At 35.5% G+C, this 27,405-nt stretch overlaps 1 protein-coding gene across 1 annotated transcript; it reads left to right on the top strand.

Moving 5' to 3' along the window:
* LOC6641737 (insulin gene enhancer protein isl-1) lies at window positions 1-26,854 on the top strand. The gene is made up of 9 exons (XM_023175452.2): window positions 1-372; window positions 21,181-21,370; window positions 22,788-22,918; window positions 23,017-23,205; window positions 24,853-24,973; window positions 25,040-25,202; window positions 25,272-25,487; window positions 26,045-26,240; window positions 26,314-26,854. Exons 1-9 carry the CDS (start codon window positions 240-242, stop codon window positions 26,592-26,594), a joined length of 1,620 nt encoding a protein of 539 aa, XP_023031220.1. The 5' UTR covers window positions 1-239; the 3' UTR covers window positions 26,595-26,854.
* Window positions 26,855-27,405: the final 551 nt, after the last annotated feature.

The raw sequence follows: 27,405 nt of genomic DNA, 5'->3' as shown, positions 1-27,405 counted from the left end.
AGAAAAAAAGAAAAGAAAAAGTTAAGAAAAAAAGGAAAAGAAATCCATGCTCAATGCTCAACAAAACGACAAGACAACGTGAATTTTGAGTTTTTCTTTTCCATAATTTTCTTATATATCGTTTATAATAACCGCCTACTCCCGCCCCCCTGCCCCACAACGAGTACGATTTCTTCGTACACACATCCCCCCCCGAGTGGTTTCGGTGGTTTTGCCAGTGGGTTTTGTAAGCCAAATATATGGTAATGGCAGAGATTGGTGGCCATTTGGCTCACCAGCTACCATTGCACAATCACAATCAAACTGGATTACAGCCATCGCTGGTGATGAATCATCACCTTGAGTTGGATTTGCATGGACATGATGTGATAAGTAAGTATTAGAACCTATCCTAAAAACAGATTCCCAAGAGCGGCGGTAATTTGGATTAGGCCAAACGCAATCATTGCCATTCACTTGACCAGCCAAAAGCTAAGCCATTTACTGATTAACCGCGTATCACTTTTTCTCCAAATTGTTGTCATGATATCGTTTAACCACTAATAAAGCTATTTAAACGAGTTAATGACTTATTTATGGCTATTGTCGCAATTTACCAAACAAAAAAAAAAACAAATTATATACTCTACGGTATATTTATTTTGGTACCTATATATGTTGCAAATTAAACTGTCATTAAACTTAAAAAAAAAGTATTAAAATCACACTGCTTACTTTCACAAAAGAAAAAAAAATAAATAAACGCACACATTTTCGACATTAAAAACTAATAAAAATTTGTGAGCTTGACAATTTGAATTAGATTAGTTAGTTATACGGAACTTGGGTCCAGTGATTGGATTAAAGAATACATTAAAAATCTATATATGTATATAGATATATACGTAATCATTGCTATATATTGCATATATGTAGATGAAAGTTCATTGTGAATAAATTTGTTCTTCAAGGCTTTTAATGCCTTAAATGTCGTGACTTTTGGTCAAGTCCATTTGTAATGAAGGTTTTCATTGTTTTTTATAGTCCGATCTTAAAAATTAACCTTGAATTTTATATTTATCATGCACATATGTATAGCAAGAATTACAAGAGAATAAAAATATGTAATTTAAACAGCAGAAATAGAGTCTGAAAAGAATTTTAAATAATGTTTATACTTACACACAGAGTTCACAATTCATTTAAGGTCGATTAGACTTTGATTAAAGTTTTAGACAAAGTTTCAAATTGAAATTCAAATTTTTTTATAGTAATTGAAATATTTAAGAATATTTTTGTGATGTCAGCATTAAAATTCAGTTAAAAGAAGTCAATTTCGCACTTATTCCAAGAACTGCATAAGAAAATCTATTCCTATTCGCTTAAATTCTATTGATTCTATGCTATTGATTTGTCCAGGATGAGAATGTTTTTTGAAAAGTTGTTCTATTGTAAACTTTTTAATTTTTATCCTGCTTTTTTTAAAAAAGTTTTTGAATGTCTTCGACTTTCGTTGTTAAGTTGTTTTAACTCTACTTCAATATAATGTAGTTCTACTAAACTAATAATGTGATCTTAGTGCTAGTTGATATAAAGTAAAATATTTTCAAAAAATTTTGAAAAGAAGAAAAAATTTTAGAACAATACAAAGTGACATTTGCTCTAAATTTTACAATACTTATATATAATTAGTGCATTTTTAAATCAAAAAGAAGTTCTAACTGATTATGTTGAGGAAAGGACTGAAATTGTAAAAATTTAATTGATCTAAAAAATTTCAAAATTTTAAATACTTTTTTAGGTCATGAAAAATCTGTGTAAATGTTTAGAAATTTCTTTATAATAAACCACTAAAATTGCAAATTAAAATTTTGATTGATATCTCAATGTTAAAGTCATAAAATATACAAATTAAAAAGTTATTAACCTTTTCTGCAAGTTTCTGAGATTATCGCAGCGTCAGAATCTAGCAACAAAAACAGAACAAAAACTCATAGCCTCTATTGTGTGATTGTTGTTACAGTCGTCTAAATTAACTTATAAATTAAAGCTGTATTTATTTATAAATACATAGAAACAGAGAGAGAAAGAGAGAGAGAGAGTGAGAGAGATGTAGTAGATATGGCTAAAGCAAAAGCTAATTAAACAGTTGAATGACATTTTAATGTTGTGCAATTAAAGTTCACAAATTTATTTATTTCATTGCGTTAAATAAATATTTCACAAAAATATTTTTTTGTTGACAAAAAAAAAGTTTACCATAGAAATGCATTTCGCCCAAAAATTAGTTGATAAATTTTTAAAATACACATCACACACGCCCCTGCCCCTCCTCCCCCATGGGCCACACCAATAAAAAGTGTCATTAAAAAATGTGACAAAAATCTATAAATTTTGTAAAATTTTCTGACAAAATGCGTGTAACCAATAACAAAAATTGACCGCAGAAACTAACACTAACAACAACAACAACAAAAAACCCAAGTAGACAACAAAAAAAAGATTGAAAAATCATAAACATAAATTAAAAATGAGTTATAGATACATTTGTATCTATTTCAATGGCAGTTGACTAAATGCAGATACAATTTGCATCTAAATAACTGTGTGAGCAAAAAACAAAATAAATAAAAAAAATTTACAAATTCATTTAGTTAACTAAATGCAGATACTTTAATTTGCATTTAACTGACTGCAGATACAATTGCATCTAATAAAAGAATTCAATTGTTTTTTGATAGAACTTGTCTTATTTTACACATAACGAACAATTTTAATTTAATATTTAAGTTCAAATCAAATCAAATTAAACCATTTTGGTGCTAAAAAAATAGACCAAAACTTTTAATGCCATAAAAAAGTTGCGAATTTTGCGACTTTCTCTAGCTGCAAGTGCATTGAACTAATTTTAGAGATACATTTTAGCCAAATTATAAAAAAAAATCTATTTTACTCAAGGCAAAGATACATTCCTATCTATGTGTATCTCTATTGGAAAATGTCAATTGCATTTAACTAAAAACAAAAAAAAAGAACAATTTCATCGTTTTATGTTTTAGTTGCTTTAGTTGTTGTTGTCTCAGTGTTGTTGTTGTTGTGGTTGTTGTGCTATTTGCTTGCCAGTCGCAAGTTGCGTATTGAGGCTTTTGTTTGTTTATTTATTTGTTGATTTTACTTTGCTGTAAACATTTTAATGAGTTTTTCATGTCATAATGCCGCCCCTCCACTGACCCCTAACCAACCCACAAGCCACCGCTGCCTCCCGTACCACAATTCCACCAAAAACTTCACCGCACAGCGTCTCCACATGTCACTTGCTAACTTCTCAAGTAGTCGTTAAATTAATTAAATATAGTAAAGAAGAAGTATACTAAACAAAGAGTGAGAGAAAGAGAGACATAGAGAGAGACAGAGCACATTTGCTTTTTTTCTGGCTATTTTGCTTTTGTTTATTCAATGTGACATTTTTTTTCCATTTAATAAAATGAATACAACACAATCTATAGCCTATTCCTAGGCGCTACCATGAACTAGTTTCTGGCCTAGTATTTTTGGCTAATAAAATCATCTAACTTTATGGATGCAGTCAAGTTGCGAGTCATAAAAAATTGACAATTATTTGCGGTGATAAAAATCAAACGATTTTCATTTTATGGTTTTGCCAATTAGCCGCAAAAAATTTGCATAAAATTGAAGGATACCAACCGAAAAAAAAAAATAAAAATACAAACACCATGATAATTATTAAACTAGTAGGGTAGAATCTTCCTGTGTGGCTCACCTTGTTGTTACGTTTTAGGTTAACTAATTTGTTGCATATATTAATTACATTTAAATTGCTGACATTATTAATCGTATGCTAATTTTTGTGTTTCATTTCGAAAGTTAATTGTGAAAAATTGGTTGAGCAAATGTTTAACGTTTCGCCTCTCATCTATGAGACAAATACGTATAATAATTTGACAAATAATTTGTAAAGTGTCAAACTGAGAGACACAAAAAAAAAAACAATGTGGTTAAAGCCGTATAAGGTTAAAGCGTTTGTTTTTCTATTTAGTATTCCCATGGTTAACAAAGTAAATGGTTTGATTTTTGTTTCCAAATAAAAAAATTAAAGTTATTTATGAGGTCCTAAAAGATATTTAGATATTTGAGAGAGGATAACAATAAAATGACACACCCAAATCCTATCTGTCTGTCTGTCTGTTCCTTTTATCTATATTTTATGAGTTCCTATCTGAAATTTTTTCTTCGTTTTTGCATGGTCCCATTTCCGGTCAGTTTGTTGAATATGCATGTATACCTTACCATACCTGCCACTTGGTGGGTGATAAAGTTATTTAGGCGCAAATCATAAATTCCCAAAAACCCAAAAAAGGAATCCCTAAAACAAAAAAGAAAAAAGCTTATCTGATTTTGCACTTCAGTCTCGGGACACTAGATCAATATGTGTGTGGGGTAGCCATGAGAGAACCTGATTCTGGAATCAAATGAAACCAAAAACGTACGACAGCTGTGCGCCTGCGCCTTGTGCCCGATGTCACCATTTGAAATGCATTTGTATATGTGTGTGTGAACAGACTTAAGAAGAGGAAGAACAAGAAAAAAAGTTATATACAGATATATTTCTTGAATGTATCTCAACTTTAGCTCAGGTAAATTTGACTCAGAAATTGGTTCGCCTTTAATTAACAGCTCTGGCTTTGGCGTTTGGGTTTTTTTTCGTGTCGAAATTAGAAAATTATGCCTGGAATTTCCGTTCGAGAATTGAGCAAAAACTGAAAATAAATAAATGGTGGATTCTGTTTCTTTTTCTTTAACTAATCAAGAAAATGATAATGAGAAGACAGAGCAAAAATTTAGCCAAAAGGAAGCACTAAGATTGGGAATTTTATAATTTCAAATTATGAATATCAACATAGTAAGACAAAAAAATTTGTTTCATTGGAAATATTTTGGTAATATTTATTTGATTTTAAAAACCCTTGACTTTAGTCGAAAAATAGGCAATTTTGGCTGGAAAGTATCTTAAATTTACAGACAAAAAGCATTTTTGCATACGATCCAAATTGATTTTCGGGCTTGATGTAGATTTCAATCAATTTTCATATTTATAAGTTTTAGAAGAAATTTGGGTGCATTAAGTGAATAATTACAATGAATATCTTTAATGCAGTTGTATGTTTTTTGAAAGTAATTCGCTTAATTTCCCCCCTTCAGTCTCTTTTTGGTGCTTTTACTGTGAAATTCCTTTCCAAATAAATGCAATTCAAAAAATCTCAACTTACCGGGGTCATATTAAAGTAAAAACTGCCGACAGTTGCCGCCTATTAAAAGGCAATTAAAAAATATTTCAACTCATTTTTCTCTCTCATTTTGGTTGGTGTTGTTGTTGTTGTTAAAGTTCATTCAAAGGTGTCAGCAGCTTGTCAGACAGAGGGAAAACCATAGGCGAGCGGAGGGGAGGTGCAGAGGCTGTAGCTACTGTTTGGAATGAAAACGAACGAGAGAGAATCATATTAAATTTCAACTTTGGGGCAAAAAAACAAAAAAAATTCTGTGTGCTTAAATAGTGCGAGAAGAGGCAATAAATCAACAAATAAAATAATGCCAAGGCAAAAAATTAGTTGGCCAAAAGCAGCTGAAATGCCACGCCTGTAAATGGCGTGACTGCAAGGCCAAACCCCCTTTTTTCACAGAGAGGGGGGTTGGAGGAGGGGACTTAGTTCATCGTGTGAGAGTTGTCCTCTCTCCAGGCGCTCATTAAAAGTGCGGCGTTTGCATTTCCCGCTGGGATTTTCGGGGTGTGGGTGTAGAGAAGAGCGGCCTGAGGGGAGGGGAGCATATTTAGTTTTCGGTGGCTGTTCACCCGCTGAGCCATATGACACCTTACACACATACACACTCGCCCAGCTGTGTGTGCTCAGGTGCATCATCATATGACCAGGTCCCTTGACTCACAGTTGTTGGCCTTTTTGGCATGTTGCATGCAACATGCAGGTCCCCCCGCCCCAACCACCCATTCCTCCGCCCCCTCTCCACATTTTAATGGCGTCGTTTTAAGAGTTGAAAAATAAAGAACCCTTTTGGATGCTCTGTGCTCTCTTCTTTACCTTTTATGAGTGTCATTTTTATAACCTAACCAATTTAATGACTAATTAAGCATAAAGGCTATAAAAAAAGAAGAAGAAAAACAACAGAAACAAAACCAACAAGAGTCAACAAACAGTCATTGAGAGCAATCACAGGATGTAGACAGAAATCTAAATCAAAATCTGAGTAGCTCGTAGTTGTGAAGAGGTTGAGGAAATATCTTCAAAAACTATATGCCGCTGGCGCCACAAAGAAGTGGCTCATATATGTATATGTATAATACTTAAACACTTCAAGTTCTACTTGAGAGTTGCTTGAATTGCAATTGCATAAGACTTGCATATCCCATTACATGAATTACTTTTCTCATGGCGACACAACGTCATGCATCATCAACATCTTGCAATTAGTTTTTACCCAACTCACACTCAAATAACGTCTTCCTCTCCTCTCTCTGGGTCGATGCGACCCTCCGTCGGGTTTGTCGTCTGGAAGTAGGCAGATTTTTCGGCTATCAACAGGTTGACCGCCCTCAACTCGAGGATGGCGACGACGAGTAAAAAATAAATATGGTAGGAACCCTCGAGGACCGCCCGCTGGTGTTTGGTTCGACATGTCGCGCCGCGGGGCAACTCATTCATTCAATATTATAGACCAGACGCCAGACAGTAGCCTTCTTAGCCATGTTACGGCAAATGACCGAAGCTAATTACCGTTACCTGGCCAAAATATTTTGACTTTTGTCCAGGATATGCAACGTGAATATTTCAATTCCGTTACCTGTGTATGAGTGTATGTGTTCTCTTCATTTTGGCTCGGCTCATTATGACAAATTGAAATGTTGTTGCCAGTAAAACTGGACAAACAACTTGGCCTAATGATGTGGCCAGCAGACAGTTGGCAAATTATATATGTATGTATGTATGTGTGACCAAGTAAAATTAAATTATGTCAATCCTGTCGAAATGAGGATGGGGCAAATTATTTCTAGCCAGAATAGTCTTAAATTTATAGAAAAAAACTGAAAACAAAGTATTAAAAACATAACTTGATAAAGAGTTTACAGTTTTGTAAACAATTTGAGTAATTTTATACAACTTTAATTTTCATTTGAAACATTTTCCATCTTATAATGATTTTATGATAGAACTCAATTTAAATTTGAATTACTTTACAAAAACTTCAAAGTAAAGGATACTGAACAATTCCAAAATATACTTCAACATGATTTCCTGTAGTTTTAACTCTTTAAGGTTACTTTAAATGTCCTATATTTAGCAGGTCATAAAGTGTTTAATAAATATTCTTAATGAAAATATTAAAGTATGTACTTTAAAATTGTACTCTCTCCGCACAAAACGTTTGTTTCCATCACAAAAAATACAAATGTTTATCGGATTATTCCATTAAGTTATTAAAAATAATCCAAAGAAAAAAACAAAATTATTAAGTATAATTCATATTCATATTGGAGTCAAAAAGTTTTGAATGGCAAACCTCCATCATATTCAAGAGATATGAATAATTTCTCCATTATACTCGTATCATTTTGGATTAATGAGCCATGTGTTTTGAAACCCGGAAAATTGTTTTAAATTTATCACGAAACTGTTGAGAATCCATTTTGAATTGCATTCTCAGATGCTCCAGTTTTCTATATATATGTACATTTGTCTGTACATATGTTTGTATATTCCACCCACCGAAAACAATCAACTCTTTCCCCCCGTTTTAGCAATGTTGTAAAACAAAATGTATCTCATTATGTGAAATTGAAATGTTGTCTACCTACAACAAACCACACAAAGAAAAGCAGAGACAGATCAACAAAAGAATCGAAGGCATCGATTTCTTGATACCCTGTGGCAACTAGAAGAGAATGGATAAAAAAAAGAGATGAACGAAAGGATTCTGAAAATGAAAAACCGATTTCAAAGGTTGAAAGGATTTAAGAACAAGGAAGACACGAGATATTCATCTTTGTTAATTCCGGGATTAGTCAAAGAGGCAGGTAACACAGAAACACATAGGAAGCCAAAAAGGAAACTCTCTGATGCGATGTACTTGATAAATAAGAAATGCAGGGAGCTCAAATTCATGAGGATTTTCTATAGATAGTCAGTTACACCCTACCATTTCGATTGATCGAGGGTATGATGAAAACCCACCAAACAAGTTGCCGTTTGCAGATTGCTCCGATTCCGCCTCGTTTTTGTTATTTTTATTTATGAGGAAGTTGGCGACGAACGTTTTGTCAGGGAAGTGGAGAAGGTAATAAGTCTTCGACCACCTAAGCGACAAATGAATCATGATGGTAAAATACTAGAGAACTCGGTTCAATAAAGGACACGTCAAAAGGAGTAAGAGAGAGGAGGAAGAGGGAGAGGGAGAGAGAGGCAGAGACAGAGACAGAAGAAGAGTGAGTTTCTGTGGTCATAAAGCAGGCCTACTTAAAACGCCATAAAACCAACAATTTACTATATGTAGTCTGTGGTAGTAATAGTATGCCTTCATTTCGAACTTCATTCGAATCGGCTCTTGTGTTCATTTTCAACCTGGACCACAGTTGGCATTGGCAATCAACGCCATGAACTCGAAAAGAGAGTGAGTCCCAGAGAAACACTCGAAACATGCCGCTGCGGTGCAATGCTCCTTTGAAATTCAAATTTTATGAAGCTCATTAAATATAAATTTGTCGTTCGGCAGAGACAGAGACGAGAAGACTGAACGCACACTCGAACACACACTCAGAGCGAGAGAGAATTGGAGAAACGCAGGGAACTCGTTGTCATTTGGTCTCCATTGCATCAGTCCATGGGTTGATGCGGTTGCTCCGGCTGATGCTGCTGCTGGTCCGCTTGTATACGACACCCAAATAAAATAATATAAATTAATTAACAAAACGAAGCCGACGAAATGAAGTTCAAAAAATTTGCATGAACAACGCACACACAGAGACGGAGCCTTTGGCGGCTCAAGTATCTGAGAGTTGCCTTGCGTGTGGGTAATCGTATATATGTATATATACTTACATATATTCTTATATATAAATACATTTATATACATACATATGTATGTTTGTATAATGTGGGTATATTAAAGGATCAGCAAAGCGATGTGTGGTTAGGTAAGGGAGTCGGAGTCAGAGTCGGAGACGCGTTAAATGGGCATTTCGATCTCCGGTTTGATGGTGTTGCCATAAAGCAGCGGCTTCTTTTAATGAGGTCTTAAGTTTTTATAACGGTCCACCACCAGCACCACCAAAGCAAATGTCTATGTGTCGAAGGAATGTGCCCGGTCTTGGCAACATGTGTCTACATCTAGCAACATGTTGCAAGCTAAGTTGCATGCTGCCATAGAAATTAAAGGTGAACAAGATGCTATAAAACTCACCATAAATTCTCTGTTTATTGCCAAAATGAAAGACTTTAACATTTTTTTAATTACAATTATTATATTTTTGAAATAAAATTATGTTGATGCCCAATAAATTTAAAGGCTTTTGCAATTTTTTAGAACTTTTTCGGCTGTAAATTATGAGAAAAAATTACTCTTGGAGTTAACTCTTTTAATGTGTAGTAAAACTAAGCCGAATTTTTCACTTGTTTTCAATAGAATAAACCTTTAAAGCTGTTACTTGTAAAACGAAAAATGACACTCGCAGGTGTTAATAAGTTTATGGTATAAAGTGAAATGGGTCTCAGATATTCCATCTATTGATATGTGTCAGACCCCAAAAAAATATAAGAAGAAACTCTGTATTTTTTTTATGAATGAATTGTTAAAGCTTTACCCATGAGAAATTTTAAAAGTTCAACAATGGAAAAAAAAACTTTTCGCTTCTTAAATAAACCTTTCTTATGTAGTGTTAAATGAGTGAATTTTAAAGTTAATGTGGAACTCATAAAAATTATAATAAATTCAATATATAATTTAGTATAAATTCAATACAAATCGATATATCAAAAACTTTTTCTGTAAAACCTTTAAGAATTTATAATCCGGTTAAGTTTTCTTCCAAAATATTGAGTCATATTGGATCCATTATAATTTGTATTTAACTCCATATTTAAGAGTATGAAAATCTAATGAATTTTTGTAAATGAAAAAACCTGATCTAAAAACCTGAATTTTAGAAAATGCAAGGTTTATATTTATTTTTATAAATATAACTTAGGGACTTTATCATTTTATTTTAATTTATACCGCAATTCATAATAATGATATTCTCTAATTCTAAAGTATTATTTAAATATAAAGAAAGCAGTTCACACCTATCTTTTTCGCTCTCGCGATAACAACAACAACAATTAACAATTAAACACCAAGGAAAACCATTTAAAAAATATATTTCTGTGCAATTTTTGTGCTCACTACAATCCTTTGAAAAAATGTTGCTAAGGCATGTTGCCAAGCAAACACACACACACACACACAGAGAGAAAGGAAAGGTGCATTGGCAGATATCTGGGGTGGTGGGGTTTCGGGGACACCATGTTCAAGTGCAAAAAGGTGCACGCATGCGCAACAACAACTTGAACAACCCCTCCCCCCATTCCTCTCCCTAGCCTTAGGAAAGGTTCCAGCAAGGCAACAGAAAAACAAAAAGAAGGCAAACAAGACAATGTTCATCGTTGGTTGTTGGTTCTTGGCTGGCCACCGGACTAAGGCATAGAGGAGGCCGGGGGCTTGGGGAGGTGTGGCATAGCATGTTTGCGCAATATTTGCGACAAATAAAGCATAAAAACTGTTAAAGTTCACACGCATCAGGTCAAATATTTACATAAGCCGCCTGCCACACACACCACAACAAAAAATACAAAAAAATAAAAATAAAAAAATGTAGAAAATGACATAAACTGGAAAAGACTGAGAAAATATGTCGACAGTTTTCTTGGATTTAAGCCAGTCTAAGCAAGTCTCTTGACCAGGCTAATTAGCCAAAGCCAATAGCAATTATGATAAAGAAAAACCGAAAAATTCTCTGAAAAAAATGTGAGATATGTAAAAAAAAAAACAAATTTTAAATTTGCAACTGGCTTTGAAGCCATAAAAGGCTAAACTGCATTTTGCAAAAATAATTTTTTATTATTTTTGATAATTTTTAATTTCTGTTTATGGCTCGAATACCCTGTAAATATTGACGTATAGGTTAAAGTATGATATGTTGAGAGCATAGAAAATTTACATACTATTTAATGTGGTAACGATAATAAAAGGACGCTCTGAAGGAATTAAATCAATGCAGCATTTGTTAATAAAATAAATCTGTTACCAATGAGAGTGAGACTAAACATTTCGCAATATTTTAGAGAACATTTTTTTAAAATAAACAAATCATTTATTATTCTGAATATTTTGTATGTCGTAATCGTAGTAGTTAAGCCTTATTAAACCCTAATCGATCCTTTGTACGGAACTAAGTCATATGTGTCTAGGACACTGCTATAAAAACTCAAAAAAGAATGTTTTTCATTTGTTTGAGATATGTAAAAAAGCTAAATATTTCCGTACTCCTTTTAAGTTTGTATTTAATAAAAAAGATTTTAAAAGGTTCTCAGAATTCAGCTAGAGATTTTCCCCTAGTTGCTTTGGAAAGCTTTCCACACCGATTCCCAATGGCTTAGGACTAAAATGTTACACCCTAACTGCTTGAAGGGTATGACCAAGTCGTAGAAGTTGCTTTAGTCTCGAAATTTTGATGTCTTTTAATTGCCAGTCAAGCTGAAGTCAGCTTTTAGCCGAGATTTGACATTAATTTGACACATTGAGAATTTTTTGAAGTGAAATGAAAGGCACAAAGACAACACCGAAAAAACAGACACAAAGGAGATTGTAAGAGATGTGAGTCTGAGATGTACACGTAATTTTGATTTTCTCTCAGTGTTTTTGAATGGCTTTCTTTTGAGGAGTGAGATTGAAAGAGGGCGCCTTGTGTTAAAACACCATAAATAAATGTCGTGCGCTTATCAGACACACACCCAAAAACAGAAAGACAGGGCCAAAGAGAGAGAGAGAGAAAGAGAGAGAGGCAGGGAGTGCGAGGCTATAAGAAATCCTGTGTCTGCGTCGGCGTTTACCTTTCCAAAGAAGACAAATGCGTTGTCAACGCAACCTGCCTAATAACCCATCATGATCATCACTTAGGCCCAAGCTGGTTCTCTGGCCTGAACAAGAAGCTCAGCTCGGTCAGTCAGTTGAATGGTCAGCCGATCGGTCCGTTGGTCGACCAGAGAGACGACACTATCGCCGCTTGTCATCTGTCTGCAACACACGAAACACGCAGCGAGGCGGTGGCTCTGGCCAGAGTCAGAATCCGAGCCTCAAATTCTGTTCGTTTCTCTCCATCTCTTGCATCGTCGTCGTCGTCGGCATTTTGTTTTCTTACCACACAAAAAAGGTCATTTCCGTTCTTGCTGCAACACTCACTTGATCCCCCTCTCTTCCCCTCGATCCCACTTTAGCCCCCCACCCCCCATCTCTCTTCTCTTTTGTGGCCTGGCATAAATTGTTGCAGGCCCATGTCCATTTTGAGTCCAGGCACTCTTTGATGTCGCGACTTCTACTCTTTGCCAGCGGCCTCATCTTCTACTGCTGCTTGTCTCGTATTCAAATTTGGCTTCAATAAAACGACAGCCAACAAGTACCAAAAAAAAAACAAAAACAACCAATACCAATACCAAACCACAACAACACACGCTTGAATCGCTGTTGTTGTTGCTGTTGCCTGGCAATGGCCAATTCGAAAATCAAACACTTCAAAGTGACTGCGCGGCGGCTTCTTTTTGGTTTCTGTCCATTTGTTGTTGTTGTTCTTATATGAGTAGCCCCCATCAAAGAGTTTACAAAAGAAATTCAAATTGTTTGCATTGATCAGTTATTGGCTGGCAGATTGTTGAGTTTAAACTCTTAGCGATGGCAACTATGCGACAAATATGGGTTTTTTAAAATATTTTTAAAGTATGTAAAACTGAAAAGCATTACACAAAGCAATGATTATTCGGTTCTAGTACTGCTAAAGGTATATAATCAATTTAATCAATTTACGAAAGAAGCCTTTATAAGGGGAGGCATTAAATTCTATAAACTGTTTAGAGATCCATTTTTTATTTGGAAATTATAATGTTAGCTTATGAAACACACAATGTCAACTTTCTTGGTAAGAGAGAACCAAACCGACGCAACCATTTGGGAATTATAAGTGACCAATTTTATAAAAATCTCTGTTATACTTATAAGAAATGTAGAAACCTTCTAATATTATTTTATACAAAAATGGGAAAATTGATTGGAAATCACTTACTTTAAGAACAATTCTCACAATATCTCAGCTCACGCTATCATCACTATACGATTAATACCTTTACGAATTCGGTATACAACTTTTGCCTACATTTCGCTCTCTGAATTTGTGTTCTTTCTACTTCTCTACCTTTCTCTCTCTCCCAGTCTGCTTGACTCTTCATCTTATGTTGGTGTTTTTTGTGTAATTAATTAGTCAAATTCATATACCAGAGAAATATTGAATCGAATGAACCTAGGCGGTGTGGGTTATTTGATGTGGCTTTTGCCCTACCCTACCTCTCTGTCGCTCTGTCTTTGTAGAGACCATGGCAAAATTAAGATAATGTTGTCATTGTCAAAGCAACTGCAGTTAATTAAGCCAACTTAAGGCTTGGCAATCATCATTTAGACATGACATGGATGCCCAAAAACGAGAAACCAGAGAATGCAAAATTTAGTTGGCCAAGAAGAAGGGAAAACAAATCAAAAACCACACAACTTCCTTGACAAACAGACCGAAAGAAAGAGAGAGAGAACGTTCAGAAGAAGGGGGTAAAGGAGAAGTTAAAGGACCAGCCCACGCTCAAAACAATGGCCAACAACAACAACGGCAACAGCAAGAAAGACATGGCCTAATCAGTGAATGACCAAAACCTCAGTCGCAACTTGCCTCAATTCTCGTCTCGACTTTTGTGGTATCTACAAAATTGATGAGTCTGTCAAAATGTGAATTCGAATTGCCCTGTTCGAAATGTCCAGACCGAGACCCGTGTGCACAGAGACTGAGACCCATGCCCAGTCTCAGGCACGTGTTCGATACAAAAAACAAAAAAAAAAGGTTCGTTCGAGTTGTAGTCCTCGCTATGGCCCTGTCATCATTAATTTTTTAAGCGTTCTTGTACCTGGACACCAAAAATTCGTATTTCATTCTAGGAAAAATGACAAATTTTCCAAGAAGTCACGCGGCCCGTGCAGAAAGTGAGATTCATTCGTACGTTCGTTCTGTCTGTTCGTCCGTCTGTCTGAGTAGAATTTTATGAGCATGTGAAATTCCTAGTCAAGTCAGTAAGCGGCACTTGCTATCTGTGACTGAGCTTTGTTTTTGTGAACCACCTGGCTACTACTTCTCCACCCTTTTCCCATTCGATTGCTGGACCCCAAGACTCTAACAAATATGCCATAAATCAAAAGGTAGCCCCTCCATCAAAGTGGAGACACACAAACAGTAGTTGCTTTTGAAATCGCGCGCATATCCGCAGTGCTTCCATAATTTTTGTTGCCTCATCTCTGAGGCTTCTTCGGCTTAAACACCGAGTGTGTGTATAGTGTGTGTGCAGTATGTGTGTGCGTTGGGTTTTTTGGTCCAGCTTGGAGGCTGCAATCTTATCGATGCTTTGCATTTTGCATGTTGGCTGTTGTCGACAACAACAACATGGCTGCAAAACCAAGATACCAGCAAGGAGACAGAGAGAGCAAGATACAGAGAGTGTGAGTGAGAGAAGATATCCTTTGGGATGTCTGGCTGGCGGCCATTGCATTGGCATTGGCTACCTACCAACAGAACCTCACCTCCAACAACAACACCAACTGGTTACCTTCAATGCAATTTTTCTTGTTCGATTTTCGATTTCATGCTCCTCACCTCCGTTTTGGGAGGCCTTTGTAAGATTGCCGACATTGATAAGGAGAGAAAACACAACGAACCAAAAAAAAAAAAGGAAAAGATGAGAAGCGACAAGGCGACTAGGTGGCAGCTATGTGGCAAGATGCTGGGCATACGTGTCCCTCACCTGATTTTTGTGGGCGTGTGTGTTATACATATTTGATATGTTTATTGGCTAGCCAAAGAGTAAATCATAGAGGCAGCTCTTCACATTAAATGAAACAAGAACCTATAACAAATGGAATTTAAGACTAAGATATTCTACAGGTTCTTATACATGAAGTTTAGATTTCATTTTGGAATAATGTTATTTATTTATTTAAGTCCACACAAAATGGAACGGTTATAGGAAACGGGCTACTGATTTTGACTTATGACAGAAAATCTCTTTAGAAATCTATGAATAACCAAAAATATGCCAATAGTTACACTTTATATAGGAGTATGCAGTGAATTCTCGAAGTAAATCGATTCATAATAATCTGTTGTATTTACTTGTGTTAAGCACTTTATTACAGTTACATAAACAAAAAACTGACTCAATATACAATACATTGCTTATATTAGTATAAAATGTTTTCATAGAAACTTTAAAAAAGTAGTTGTGATTAACCGAAACTACCGAAAATGCGTATTTGCCACTATTAAACATTTTTTATGTCAATTGTGAATAACCGAAATAAAATTGAGCTCTTAAGCAACGAGGTAATTGTATTTTGGTAAAGAGTCCTTTTTGTCTACACCTAAACGAAAGTTTAGTTTAGTTAAAGTTTTTACATATATTAATATAACAAACTAAATAGCTTATAAATTAACTAGCTCTTAGACAATCAAAAATTTGTAATAATTTTTGAAATTAAAAAGGTTATCTAAATGATTTTTCATCCAATTTCTAGGTGTTTTTATTGACAAAGTTCTCTGTACTATTGCAATCTTATAAATTGGCTAAAAAAAAACAAATTAAAAAAAGACAAGAAGATGAAATTGTACCACAATTTTAAGGGGTTTCATTTTTTATAGGCGTGTTTTTATTTAGCGTGTTGTCTAATTAAAATGTAATCGATATTGTAAAACAAACTCTATCATTTTTTAATTTTCTGTTTCTGGCCATCAAAATTTGTACCTACACACCATTCAGGCAAAGTCATAAAACTTGAATTTAAAGCCAAACAGCCAGTATAGAAATTTGCATCTTTTTGCTATCAAGTTGTTTAATTGTAAAATTTATAGCCAGCAGAGAGACAAAACAAAAAAAAAACACACACACACACACACAAAAACTAGTTGGCCAAGAGCGAGTGTGAAAAGGGGTAGTAGGTGGTTAGAGGGTGGCGGGAGGGAGACAAGGCAAAAACGACACCGTTTGACATGCAAAATTGAAATATACGCAGCTTGTAAAGCGTTTGCTCGTTAAAAGTGAAAAAGCCGCAGTAGCCGCATGTGCCACACTCAACGACCAGTGGAACCAGAGAACCGCTGCCGCATCCATCCATCCATCCACCCACCCACCCACTCGTCACAATTTTTGCCCACCAAAACCGCCGACACAGTCACAAAAATTCATAGACGACACAACACGAGACAAAATTGCATTTTGCGTTCAATGTGGGACGCAGAGGAAGAAAATACGAAAAAAGTTGAAAAACCGAGTTGAAAAAAAGGAAACCCGCGACGCGCCATTGCCACCCCCCTCAGACTCCACAACCCCATCTCACACACACGCACACACACCACAGAGAAGCCACCCTCGAAAAAGGCAACAAAATGGCAACATAACATGCAAAAGATACGCCGCAAAAGCGGAAAAACCCCCCAACACACACACACACATACAGAACCTCGAACCCCAAGCGAAGGAAAAAAGGGAATAGTGAGAAGTGAGAAATCCATGAAGGGGGAGAGGGTAGAGAAAGAGAGAGAAAGAGAGGCGCAGCAGTTGCGCTTAAATTCCCATTACGGCCATAATGGCTGTGGCTGTGTGAGTGTGTGTGTGCGAATGTGCGTGTGGGTGGGCGAGTGGGTGGCTGGCTAAGGAAAAACGAAAACGGACTGCGCAGGATCATTAAGGCGGACACACACACACTCTCCCCGCACTCCCATGCTCCAACATTCCCGCGTCCGCCGCCCCCATTCAACCTCCTGTTAGACAAACAAATGAATGCGAAATGTCAGAAAAGAAGAAAACCCAAAAATGTTACGCACAACGCTGAAATTTATACAAACAGAGAAATGAACAAAAGAAGCTGTCCAAAAAGAAAAATGGTGGCCAAGGCACATCACAGGCACACACACACACACACACACACACACACACACAAACAAACACACATCCATATGAGGGACTATATATGGGTAAAGCTTATATATAGAGAGCCAGTAAATTTGTTGTTCTTCTTTTCTTTTTGTTGAAAGCGGAAAAAAGGCACATGCCAAGGCAGAAGCTGGGCAAAAATGGTGATGGAATCGGAAAGGGGAATGGGAGATGAAGCAACTTTTGGCGGAGGCTGGAACATGGAAGTAAATGCTGCTGGCTAGCTGTCTGTCAGTCTTTTCACTCTGTTTCAATCTGAAGTACTTGAAGCATGAAAAGCAACAAAAACGCAAAACAAAAAAAAAAAAAACTTATAATACGATGAACGGAAAAAAATGTTACCCGAACGAACAACAAGCAGCCAAGAAAGAAGAAAAAGTTATTTTCCCATATTATTAGTTTGAAGAAGTTTCATATACACTTTTAGCTTCAAAGAAAGCTGACTAAATTGCCATAAAAAATAAAAAATTAAAGCTAGTTAGAATATATACAAAAAAAAAGGAATGGTATAACTTTTTATTTCAGACATGCTCATTACTCAAAATAAATTTTAAGTTAAATTTATGGCAATTAGTTAAATTTTTTTGCGCACTAAACAACACTCATTGAATAATGCAAGCTGTGCAACACTGTTTAAGTAGGGACCACAAAAATTCAACAGATTTTTGTAGACATGTCTCAAAATGCTAAAGTTTTGAAGTTATTTAAAGTAAACTCAAATAATAATAAACCAAACAAATTTTAAAGCAGAGTTTTTGTAACTAGTTTTTCGTTATTTAACACTATGTATTGGTTTTTTGAAGCTAGAAATATTTATTTTCTACAAAAAATATTTGCTTACCAAGTTCGTGGTATTGTTAATAATTAAGCAAATAAAATTCAGTTGAAACATATTATGTAGAAAATGGGATAGGAATTCCTCGAAAGTTTGACTTAAAGATTTGCTAACCATTTAATTACTAACAGAAACATTAACTAGCAGGATTTACTAAAAGAAACCTAAGGCTTAAAGCCAAATATATACTCTTATAGTTAAAGAAGAGGTCATAAGTCCAAATTTTTAACCAAGTTCAGGAGTTATAATTTCTTGTCTATTAGATGCACAAATTTAAGAAAGTTTTCCATTAATTTTTTGGCATTTCTACAAAGAATAATCGTACGATCCCTTTGCTCACTTTGCCTCCCAGCAAGTTTTACTGAAAAGTAGAACAATTTTTTGCGATATTACTTAACACTGAAGCTTTGAGTCTCCAAATCTCGAATCCTAGAAAGTAGGTTACAAAGATTTGCATATATAGAGAGTCCCCTTTGTAATATATCATTTACAAGTGACTTATGAAATTCCACCCACACTTATAGATTATGCTGAAATCTCTAGAGATATGATTTGCAATAAGAAGCAGAAACCAAGAGTCACTGTATTTCTTGCATCTGGTATGAGTTGTGTTTCATACATGTCCAATATTTTTCATCTTACAATTGTCAAAATTTTCATAAATTCCAATTTGTCATATTCTTTTCGCTGTGAGAAGAGTATGAAACGGCAAAAAAAATAAATACAAAAACACAGAACAGAACAGAATGAAAAAAATGTTTAGCAAAAAAGAAGGAAAAGAAGAAGAAAAAAAAAAGGCACAAAGAACGAGCAACAACAGCGGCAGCCAGCAACTTGTCTGCTCCGCCTTTATAAATAATTCATGTGTAGCTGTGCGAGTGCAAAAGATACGCAAGATACATACAAACAAAGATACAAACATTCATACACCCAGAGCAAGCGACCCCACCAGCCTCCCCTCCCCTTCCCTCAGCTAACCCCTCCGCCATCTCTGTATCCATTCTGCTGTTTCGTTGAAGAGATACACGCAGTCAGCCACGTTTAAAGATACAAGAGGAACTACAGATACAGATACAGACACAGTATTCCTTTCCTTCTCTCTCTTTTGCTTGCCCTGTGTCCCTCTATTGCTCTCTATTCATCTCCCTCTATGGATATGTGTGTGTCTGTGTGTGTGTGTGTGAGTGTGTGGGGCTACGAAACATTTAAAACGTGCTAAACGCGCGTCAAAGTTTTTCTTAATTTTTCATCGGCAAAAGAAAAAAATATGTATAAAGAAAAAAGGAAGAAGGAAAAAAAAACTTTTTTTCCTCGATCTCTCTCTCTCTCTCTCCTGCTTTCTCGTTCTGTCTCTTTCCCTTTGCCAAGGATAACAGGGCGCATACGTATTTACCCCAAAGCTTTGACTGGAGGAAGTGGGAAAGCCGAGGGTAGGTTGAGAAACTTGCCTGTGTGTACATAATGTGCCAATGATTGCATTGATTTTTTGCGCTAGCAAAACTTTTTTTTTTTCTCCGTACTCGAACTCTGAAAGTCGTTCTCGAAACGAAACGAAACGAAAACTTAAATACTTGAAAATGGCTGCCATTGCTGCCATTTGGCTTGGGCTACAGGATTTATGAATTTTTCAAATGTTTTTTTCCCCTACCCACCTACCCCGCCACGCTGCGAACAAAGTTTTCTTGAAAAAGTTTTCCATTCTGGGAACGGGCATGGGGAGTGGGGGACCTCCAACATTGAGAGAGCCGAACACGGAAACGAACACTTGGGTAAACAGACTGAGATTATTTGATAACTGTTTGTTAATTAGCACTGCCTTAGCGCCCGTTGTTTACGTTCAGTTACTTATAATTGGGCGAAAATGAATTGAAAAATTTTTGTGTTTCTGTCGACCAAAGTTGGCCCAAAAAATAAAAAGTGCACTCAGCTAAAAAGAAGATTAGTTAAAAAGGAACATAAAAATTGAAAAAAAAACAATGTTTTCAAGCGACGGCAATTGAAGTCCTTGGGGACCTTTCTACCATATGGAAGGGAGTTACTAATTTCTTTAAAAAGAAAATTACTTTGAACTATGTAGCTTTAGTCTAAATAAATATTATAATTATAAATTCAAATAACTTTTTGCCATTATACCCTTTATTATTATTATATTAAAGACGAATAAATTAGAATTGTCTTTAAATTTAAATCTTTAAACTTGGTTTTATAAAACTAATCAGAATCAGATTCTGCAGCCATTCGCAGCTAAAGTCCCACAAAGATACTAAAATATATAACGAAATTTTGGATTATTAATAAATTAAGTTTAAATTCTTCTATGGGTGGTATCTATTGGGTACCAATATAGAGTTACATAACTTATAGGTTAAAGCTAGTGCTTAGCATATGTTGAACTTACTTTCTTCATTTCTTTAAACATTTAATTAAAAATTCAACTATTAGGCTAGGTTAGGGCTATAAATGAAAAACCTTTAGACCGTGTCTTCCAACCGACATTGAACTTCAGCTTTAATTCATGAACTTCTTCTTTAAACATTTGTAAGCAAAAAGCAGAGTTGACTGTTAAATTAATAATAAATCGGCGGAGTTTATTTTAAGAATGCCAATTATTACAATTTCAAATAAACAAATCTCCAAATGAAATTTACTTCACTTCAATTGTTTCTTCAATTAAATTTTAAATTTCAACTTTTGAGCATTTTTATAATACTATTTAAGTTTTCTAGCAACAAAAATGGTGGTTTGCTTAAAATACTAGCTTATCTTTTTGAATTAATCAACACTGCTTATCGCATTAGTTTAACATAGTCAAGAAATCTTATGAATTGAAGGTTGATGTGATTATTAATTTAAATGGCTTATCAGACTTTGATTCCAACATAAATTCAAAACGAAACTTTTGGCTCTCAATCGCTCTAGTAAATGGAAAGCTTAGGATATTGATTTATTTATTATTTAACTTCCATTTCCATTTATGTTCTCCTCATTTAATTTTGTTTCCATCTTTTTTTGCAGAAAAACAAAGACTATCCCATTGTGTGGGCTGTGGCGGTCAAATCCACGATCAGTATATATTACGCGTTGCTCCCGATTTGGAATGGCATGCGGCATGTCTAAAGTGCCAGGAATGCAGGCAATTTCTGGACGAAAGCTGTACGTGTTTTGTGCGTGACGGCAAAACCTATTGCAAGCGTGATTATGTTAGGTGAGTATCCTGGTTACAATTAGATGAAAATTAGTTAAATTTTTTGTTGGAGACACGTGCCCATCGAGTCATGCGGTCTTGTTACCAATTGTAGCAACCGTCTCCCACATAACAGTCAGCCAGCCGTTTAGGTTAACCATATTGTTGGCTCTGTCAATTAGAATGATCATGCCAACGGAAAAAAAAAGAAAAAACTGTTTCGAATTAGGCAAAGATCGATTCGACAGCTGGTGGTTCTTTTGATTTCATCATCGCTAAATGTATGACGTGCTATAAAACACTTTTTGTTTTGCTCCCCTCTCTCGGTACTCGGCCAATAGCGCAAAAAAAAAAAAAATAGAGAAATAAGAGTCAGAGATTTATATATTCGTAATTTCTTGTTTTGTTATCATAAACTGTGCGCTGACGCTATAACTATTTGCCAGGCAAATCTTTGAATAATTGATTAACACGTGCAAAGCTATAAATTAACACTTTTTTTCCCCCCATACACAAAATGATTGATGAACAACGACAACGGCAACAGCGGAAGCAGGCAGCATCGGGAGGGCAGTCAGTTGCCATTGTCGGCGATGTCGGCCAATTCGCAGATACAAAAGCGAAATTATTATTATTTTTTCTTTACATATTTCGAATAGTCATAAACAAGTTGCATAGCGACGAACGATGAACTCATAATGAAGGTTATTTACAGCATCGAAAAAACATTTCTACCTTTAACTGCATCTAGAATTGCATAGGGAAAATATTTTCATTTAAAGGCTTTTGAAATCGAAAAGATTATCTGAAACATGTTTTTGTAAAAATAAATCGTAGCCTTGAATTACAAGAACTAATCATTACCCTTATTTGTTTTGGTTCTGAAAAAAAGCCATTTTATTCACTTTTTAAAGATTATACTACTATATTACTATACTAAATGTGATAATTTAATGAAAACTTTTTAGTCAAAGTATGTCATCCTTCTGAAGAGAGAAAGAAAAATAAGAACTTTCGAAAATTGTTAGATTTTCTAGTGTGTACTTCAATGAATTAGACCAAAATTTAGTCTAATTTGAAACTTATAGAGAGAATGCCTTTTTTTTTAAGTAATTTATATTTTTAACTTTGCTGTTTTCAGTAAGTAATTTTAAAAGATTCTTAGGATTGCATTTCATACAACAATTTCAATGTCAAAATCACTCATACTCCGAAAATCCGATACTTTTCATCCATTTATTCCCTTTGGATAATGCTAAAAATGACTAGTATAAGTAAAAAGTATAGAAAAATTCTTTCAACTAAAGTGGTTTTCAAATTGGAGAAAAGTTATTATCTATAATATGTTTAAGAACTTTGCTATAATAATGCACTTTTCCCCTAAGTAATACTAAGTATTAATTGATTGTATTTCCTTTTCTTACTTTCTTTTATTTAGATTATTTGGTACAAAATGTGATAAATGCGGCAACTCCTTTAGCAAAAATGATTTTGTGATGCGGGCAAAAACGAAAATCTTTCACATCGAATGTTTTCGCTGTTCGGCATGTGCGCGACAATTGCTGCCAGGTAAATTGACTTTCCTTTCCTTTCCATTCCCCTTCCTCCTACCACTTCACATTTCATCTCTAACAAATTGCTAATTGTTTGTTTTGCGTTTTCTTTAGGCGATGAATTCGCGTTAAGAGATGCTGGCGCTTTGTATTGCAAGGAGGATCATGATGTTCTTGAGAAATCATCACAAAGCAGTTTAACATCATCATCAGTGGAGAGCAATAACAATATTAGCAGTAGTAACAACAATAATACAAATCTTAGCAATAATAACCATTCCAGCGAATTGGGTTCAATGTCAGGTGAGTGTCAAACATAAAATGAAATGAACTGAACTGAAGTGAAGTGTTTAATGAGAAAATAATCATGAAAATGGGGTTCAAGTTAATGTGAGGGGGGTTGGCATGTGCCAACATAATTGATAGAAACACCTTGACCACAAAATAAGCAGCCAGAGTAAATGTGCGGCATTCAATGCTTAACAGCACTGGAGAAAAGTGTTACCAAAGGCTTTAGCTAGCAATTTTGGTACATTTCTTTTGTTAATTAAACTAAATTAGTTAGCACTAAAGCGTTCTTGCATTTGTCGGCTTTTTATAAAAGGCAACTCGCTCGTGTTTTATTCTGAGAAAAACAGCATTACATCCTTGTAAAAGCGATCTAATGTCAATAGAAATCGGCAAACGTCAAACAATGTATGACAATTGTCAAACCATATCGTCAACATAATCTCATTGTTTAACCTGAAGTCGGTTACGACCGTCGACGATCGACTGAACGAAGACGTTCAGTTCCAGTCAAAGTCAGAGACAAGAGACCTTATCAACACATGCGGCGGTCTTGTCAAAAGATGTGCCAAAGCACGTGTGCGGGCTCCACCGCCCAGAGAGACAGAGAGAGAGAGAGAGGGAGAAAGAGCCAGATAGAGAGGGAGACATCGAGTGGAGATTCATCCTCACACACACACACACACTCAAACAGGGAATTGGCAAGTGCAGCAAACAACACGACGAACCAAAAAAAAAAATAACCAGAGTCACACTCAACGTATTGCATTGAAGCATTCAAGCGGGCAAACATTGGCAACTTCTTGGGAATTTTTTTCGTGTTGTATGTTTTTGTGTGTGTGTGTGTGTGTGTTCGTTTTGTTTGCCGATCGATCGTTGTGGATCGTATGATCATCAATATATCTTACCTACCATTCATAGTTCCACTTTGGGGGAACACTTGCCTTGCCTGTTTATTTTCAACTCGAAAACGTTATGCACCGAGTAGAAGTCTCCTCCATGTAGTCAAGTATTTGCCAAACTGAATGTCGGCATTTCTAGTCTTTGAAGTCCCCAAGTCTCGGAGTTCAAACTCGTCTCAACTAGTCACAGTCACTTCTCATCTATGTACATACATACATATGTACATATGTGCCTGTGCTTTAATTTGTATAAAAGTTTTCAATACTTGTATTATTTTCTATTTTTCTAAACGTTTGTTTTTTGTTTTTTGCCAAATTGGCAACTACCCGAAACAATGTGATAAAGTGATCTATCAAAAGAATCACCGCCCCGAAATGGTTATCATCATCAGATCTAGTCTCCTTCTTTGCACCCACCCACCCATTGATAGATTTCAAATGGTTGATAACAAATTTGTCAGAGGCGTTGTGAAACACGACTTAATTACAACAATGTCGGCATTTGTCAATGATCAATGATCTTGGTTCCCCCTTTGATCTGGAAATGATACATACATAAGTTCCATATGCTATTTTTGGGAATGAGAATTTCGCTTTCGCTTTTGTTCACTATTCACTTATTCTCGAAGGCCACAAACCACAAAGAATTTATCAAGCACTTCAAAGTGTTTTTACGTTTTAATTTTGCTCTCGTTTCTGCAAAAAGAGAAAAGTTTTTATGTATGTATTTTTATTGTTTATTTTTTCTTTTATTTTATAGATTCTGGCAGCGAATCGGGCTCACATAAAAGTATTAGGGAAAAACGGCCCTCAGGTCCATCGGATGGTAAACCGACCCGTGTGCGGACCGTGCTCAATGAAAAGCAATTGCATACCTTAAGGTAAATACTTCATTTAAAAAAATGAAAATTTTGGAATATATATTCAAATTTTTTGATCATTTATAGAACCTGCTATAATGCTAATCCGCGACCTGATGCTCTAATGAAAGAACAATTGGTTGAAATGACAAGTCTCTCACCGCGAGTCATACGAGTTTGGTTCCAAAATAAACGCTGCAAGGACAAAAAGAAAACCATTCAAATGAAATTGCAAATGCAACAGGAGAAGGTAAGCTTCAAAAAGATAACAGAATGAATTTCAATTAACTGAAATATACAATTACGTTTTAATTTGCAGGAGGGTCGCAAATTGGGTTACGGAGCCATGCAGGGCATACCCATGATAGCCAGTTCTCCAGTGCGTCATGATTCTCCATTGAATTTGCAAGGACTGGATGTGCAGACATATCAACCGCCATGGAAAGCCTTAAGCGATTTTGCTCTGCATGCCGATCTGGATAGCAATGGAGCCATCAATACCCATACACCTGCATTTCAACAGCTGGTCAATCAGGTAAGCAGCGAAACCATGAAGGTATCTAGGGAATATGGTATGTGGTGGGTGTTCGATCGAGAAATAAAGATTTTCCGGTTTAGGAAATTCAGTAAATTTCATTGTGCCAATTTTAAAATTTCCCAACCCCTTCGAAAGTTAACTATTTTGTACCTAAAGAATTAATACAGAATTAAACAGTGATTAAATATATTGATGTTTCGGTTATTGTCAGGTTTTTGTTTCTTGTTTTATGCTTTAAGAAATATACAAATTATAATCCAAAGTCTTGAATATATAGCTATGCTATTAAACAAAAAGTTTATTTTGATATTTCCATAAATCTGTTAATCCTTGTAGAATCGTTTTTAGATTCATCATAATAGTATACATAATAATTGTTAAAGAAACTCATGGTTAAGAGTTAAGAAAGGTCTCCCATAGTCTTGTTAACCAAAAGGAAATTCATTACTAGGAATTGATTACCATCCTTGAATCCTTAGATATCGATACACATTCTTAAGCGCAGTTCTTTCTGATCATTTTCATTAATTTGGTTTTGTTTTCAAAAATTTCAGATGCACGGCTATGATTTGAATGGCATGCCCGTATTACCGCCACATCCGCCACATCAGGGACCACATCCACCGCCGCCTGTCCAACAAATGAATGGACCACCTGGGCCAGGCGGTAGCAGTCTAGACTCTGGCATTACCTCGCATCATCATCCGGATAGCACAGATTCCTATGTGACATACCTGGAGAGCGATGACAGTATGCAAGGCAGCCCATAGACTCATCTATCGAATACCGTATCTAATTACAGCCTTTTATTTGTTGCTCCCAGAATCCAAACTGGCGCTGACACCGTCATCCTCGTCATCGGCATCGGCTGCCACATCGATCTCCTCGCCGCCGGCGGCTTCAACTGGCGGCGTCGGTGCCGGTGCCAGTGGAAGTGGTGTCATGGGTGTGGTGGGCGTAGGCGTAGGCATGGGCGTTGGCGTTGGCATTGGCGGCGCCTCGAATCAATCGGCTACCGAACAGCTAATGCAAATGCTGCAAAAAGTAACCGGCGGCTCCGGTTCTGGATCCTCCAATTCGGCCGCTTCCCATGCGGTGCTCTGAGCTCACATCATGCCGAGAAAACGAGTGACTAGCATGGAGCGAAAATGTTTGCCGGGCTTTGTGCAATCCTTCGCATATTGTATTTGATTCGGTGCCAAAAAAAAAGAAAGAAAAACGAAAGAAAAAATTCAATTGTAGTCGGGGTCCTGGGGTCCATCTATGTCTTAACTCTTATTCTTATGTGTATATTATTATATGTATATTTTTGTCCTCATTTTGTTATGTAATATAAAAACTTTTTGTTGTTCATTTCAAACATTAAAACTTAAAACAAAAACCCAAAAAAAAAAAAAATGCTCACACACTTGAAAAGTTTTAAATTTAATTAACAATTTTTCAAAAACTATACAAAAAAAAAAAACAGAAAATCAGGTGGAAAACTTGCTGAATAATTAAAATTTTAAGTGGTTGCAAAAAAAAACTTTTCTTAGACGTACAACGTCTAATTTACGTTTCGGTTCAAAAGCAAACCAAAAAAATAGTTTTGAAAAGTTTTTGAATTGTTTGCAAGCAGTGCAATTGAAGACCTGATTCAAGCAGTTTTTCTACCTGAACAAAAAAATTTGCATCGATTAGAAAATTTTCATTAAATCATACAATTTTTGTACATAAATTTTATAAAAATGCAAGAAAACAACTTACAAAACTTCATCAACAATATGAAAAGCAAACGAAAGAGAAACAAGGAATCGAGAAATATTGACTATAACAAATCCTTGAATGTATTATGTATATATATTGTATACATATATATATATATATATTAACTGAACTAGAAAGAAATCAAGAAATCATGCACTTGGGAAACTGT

The sequence above is a fragment of the Drosophila willistoni genome (assembly GCF_018902025.1).
Source record: "Drosophila willistoni isolate 14030-0811.24 chromosome 2R unlocalized genomic scaffold, UCI_dwil_1.1 Seg200, whole genome shotgun sequence".
Classification (NCBI taxonomy): domain Eukaryota; kingdom Metazoa; phylum Arthropoda; class Insecta; order Diptera; family Drosophilidae; genus Drosophila; species Drosophila willistoni.
Note: the sequence above shows the minus strand (reverse complement) of the source record. Positions and strands in the feature narration are given on the sequence as shown.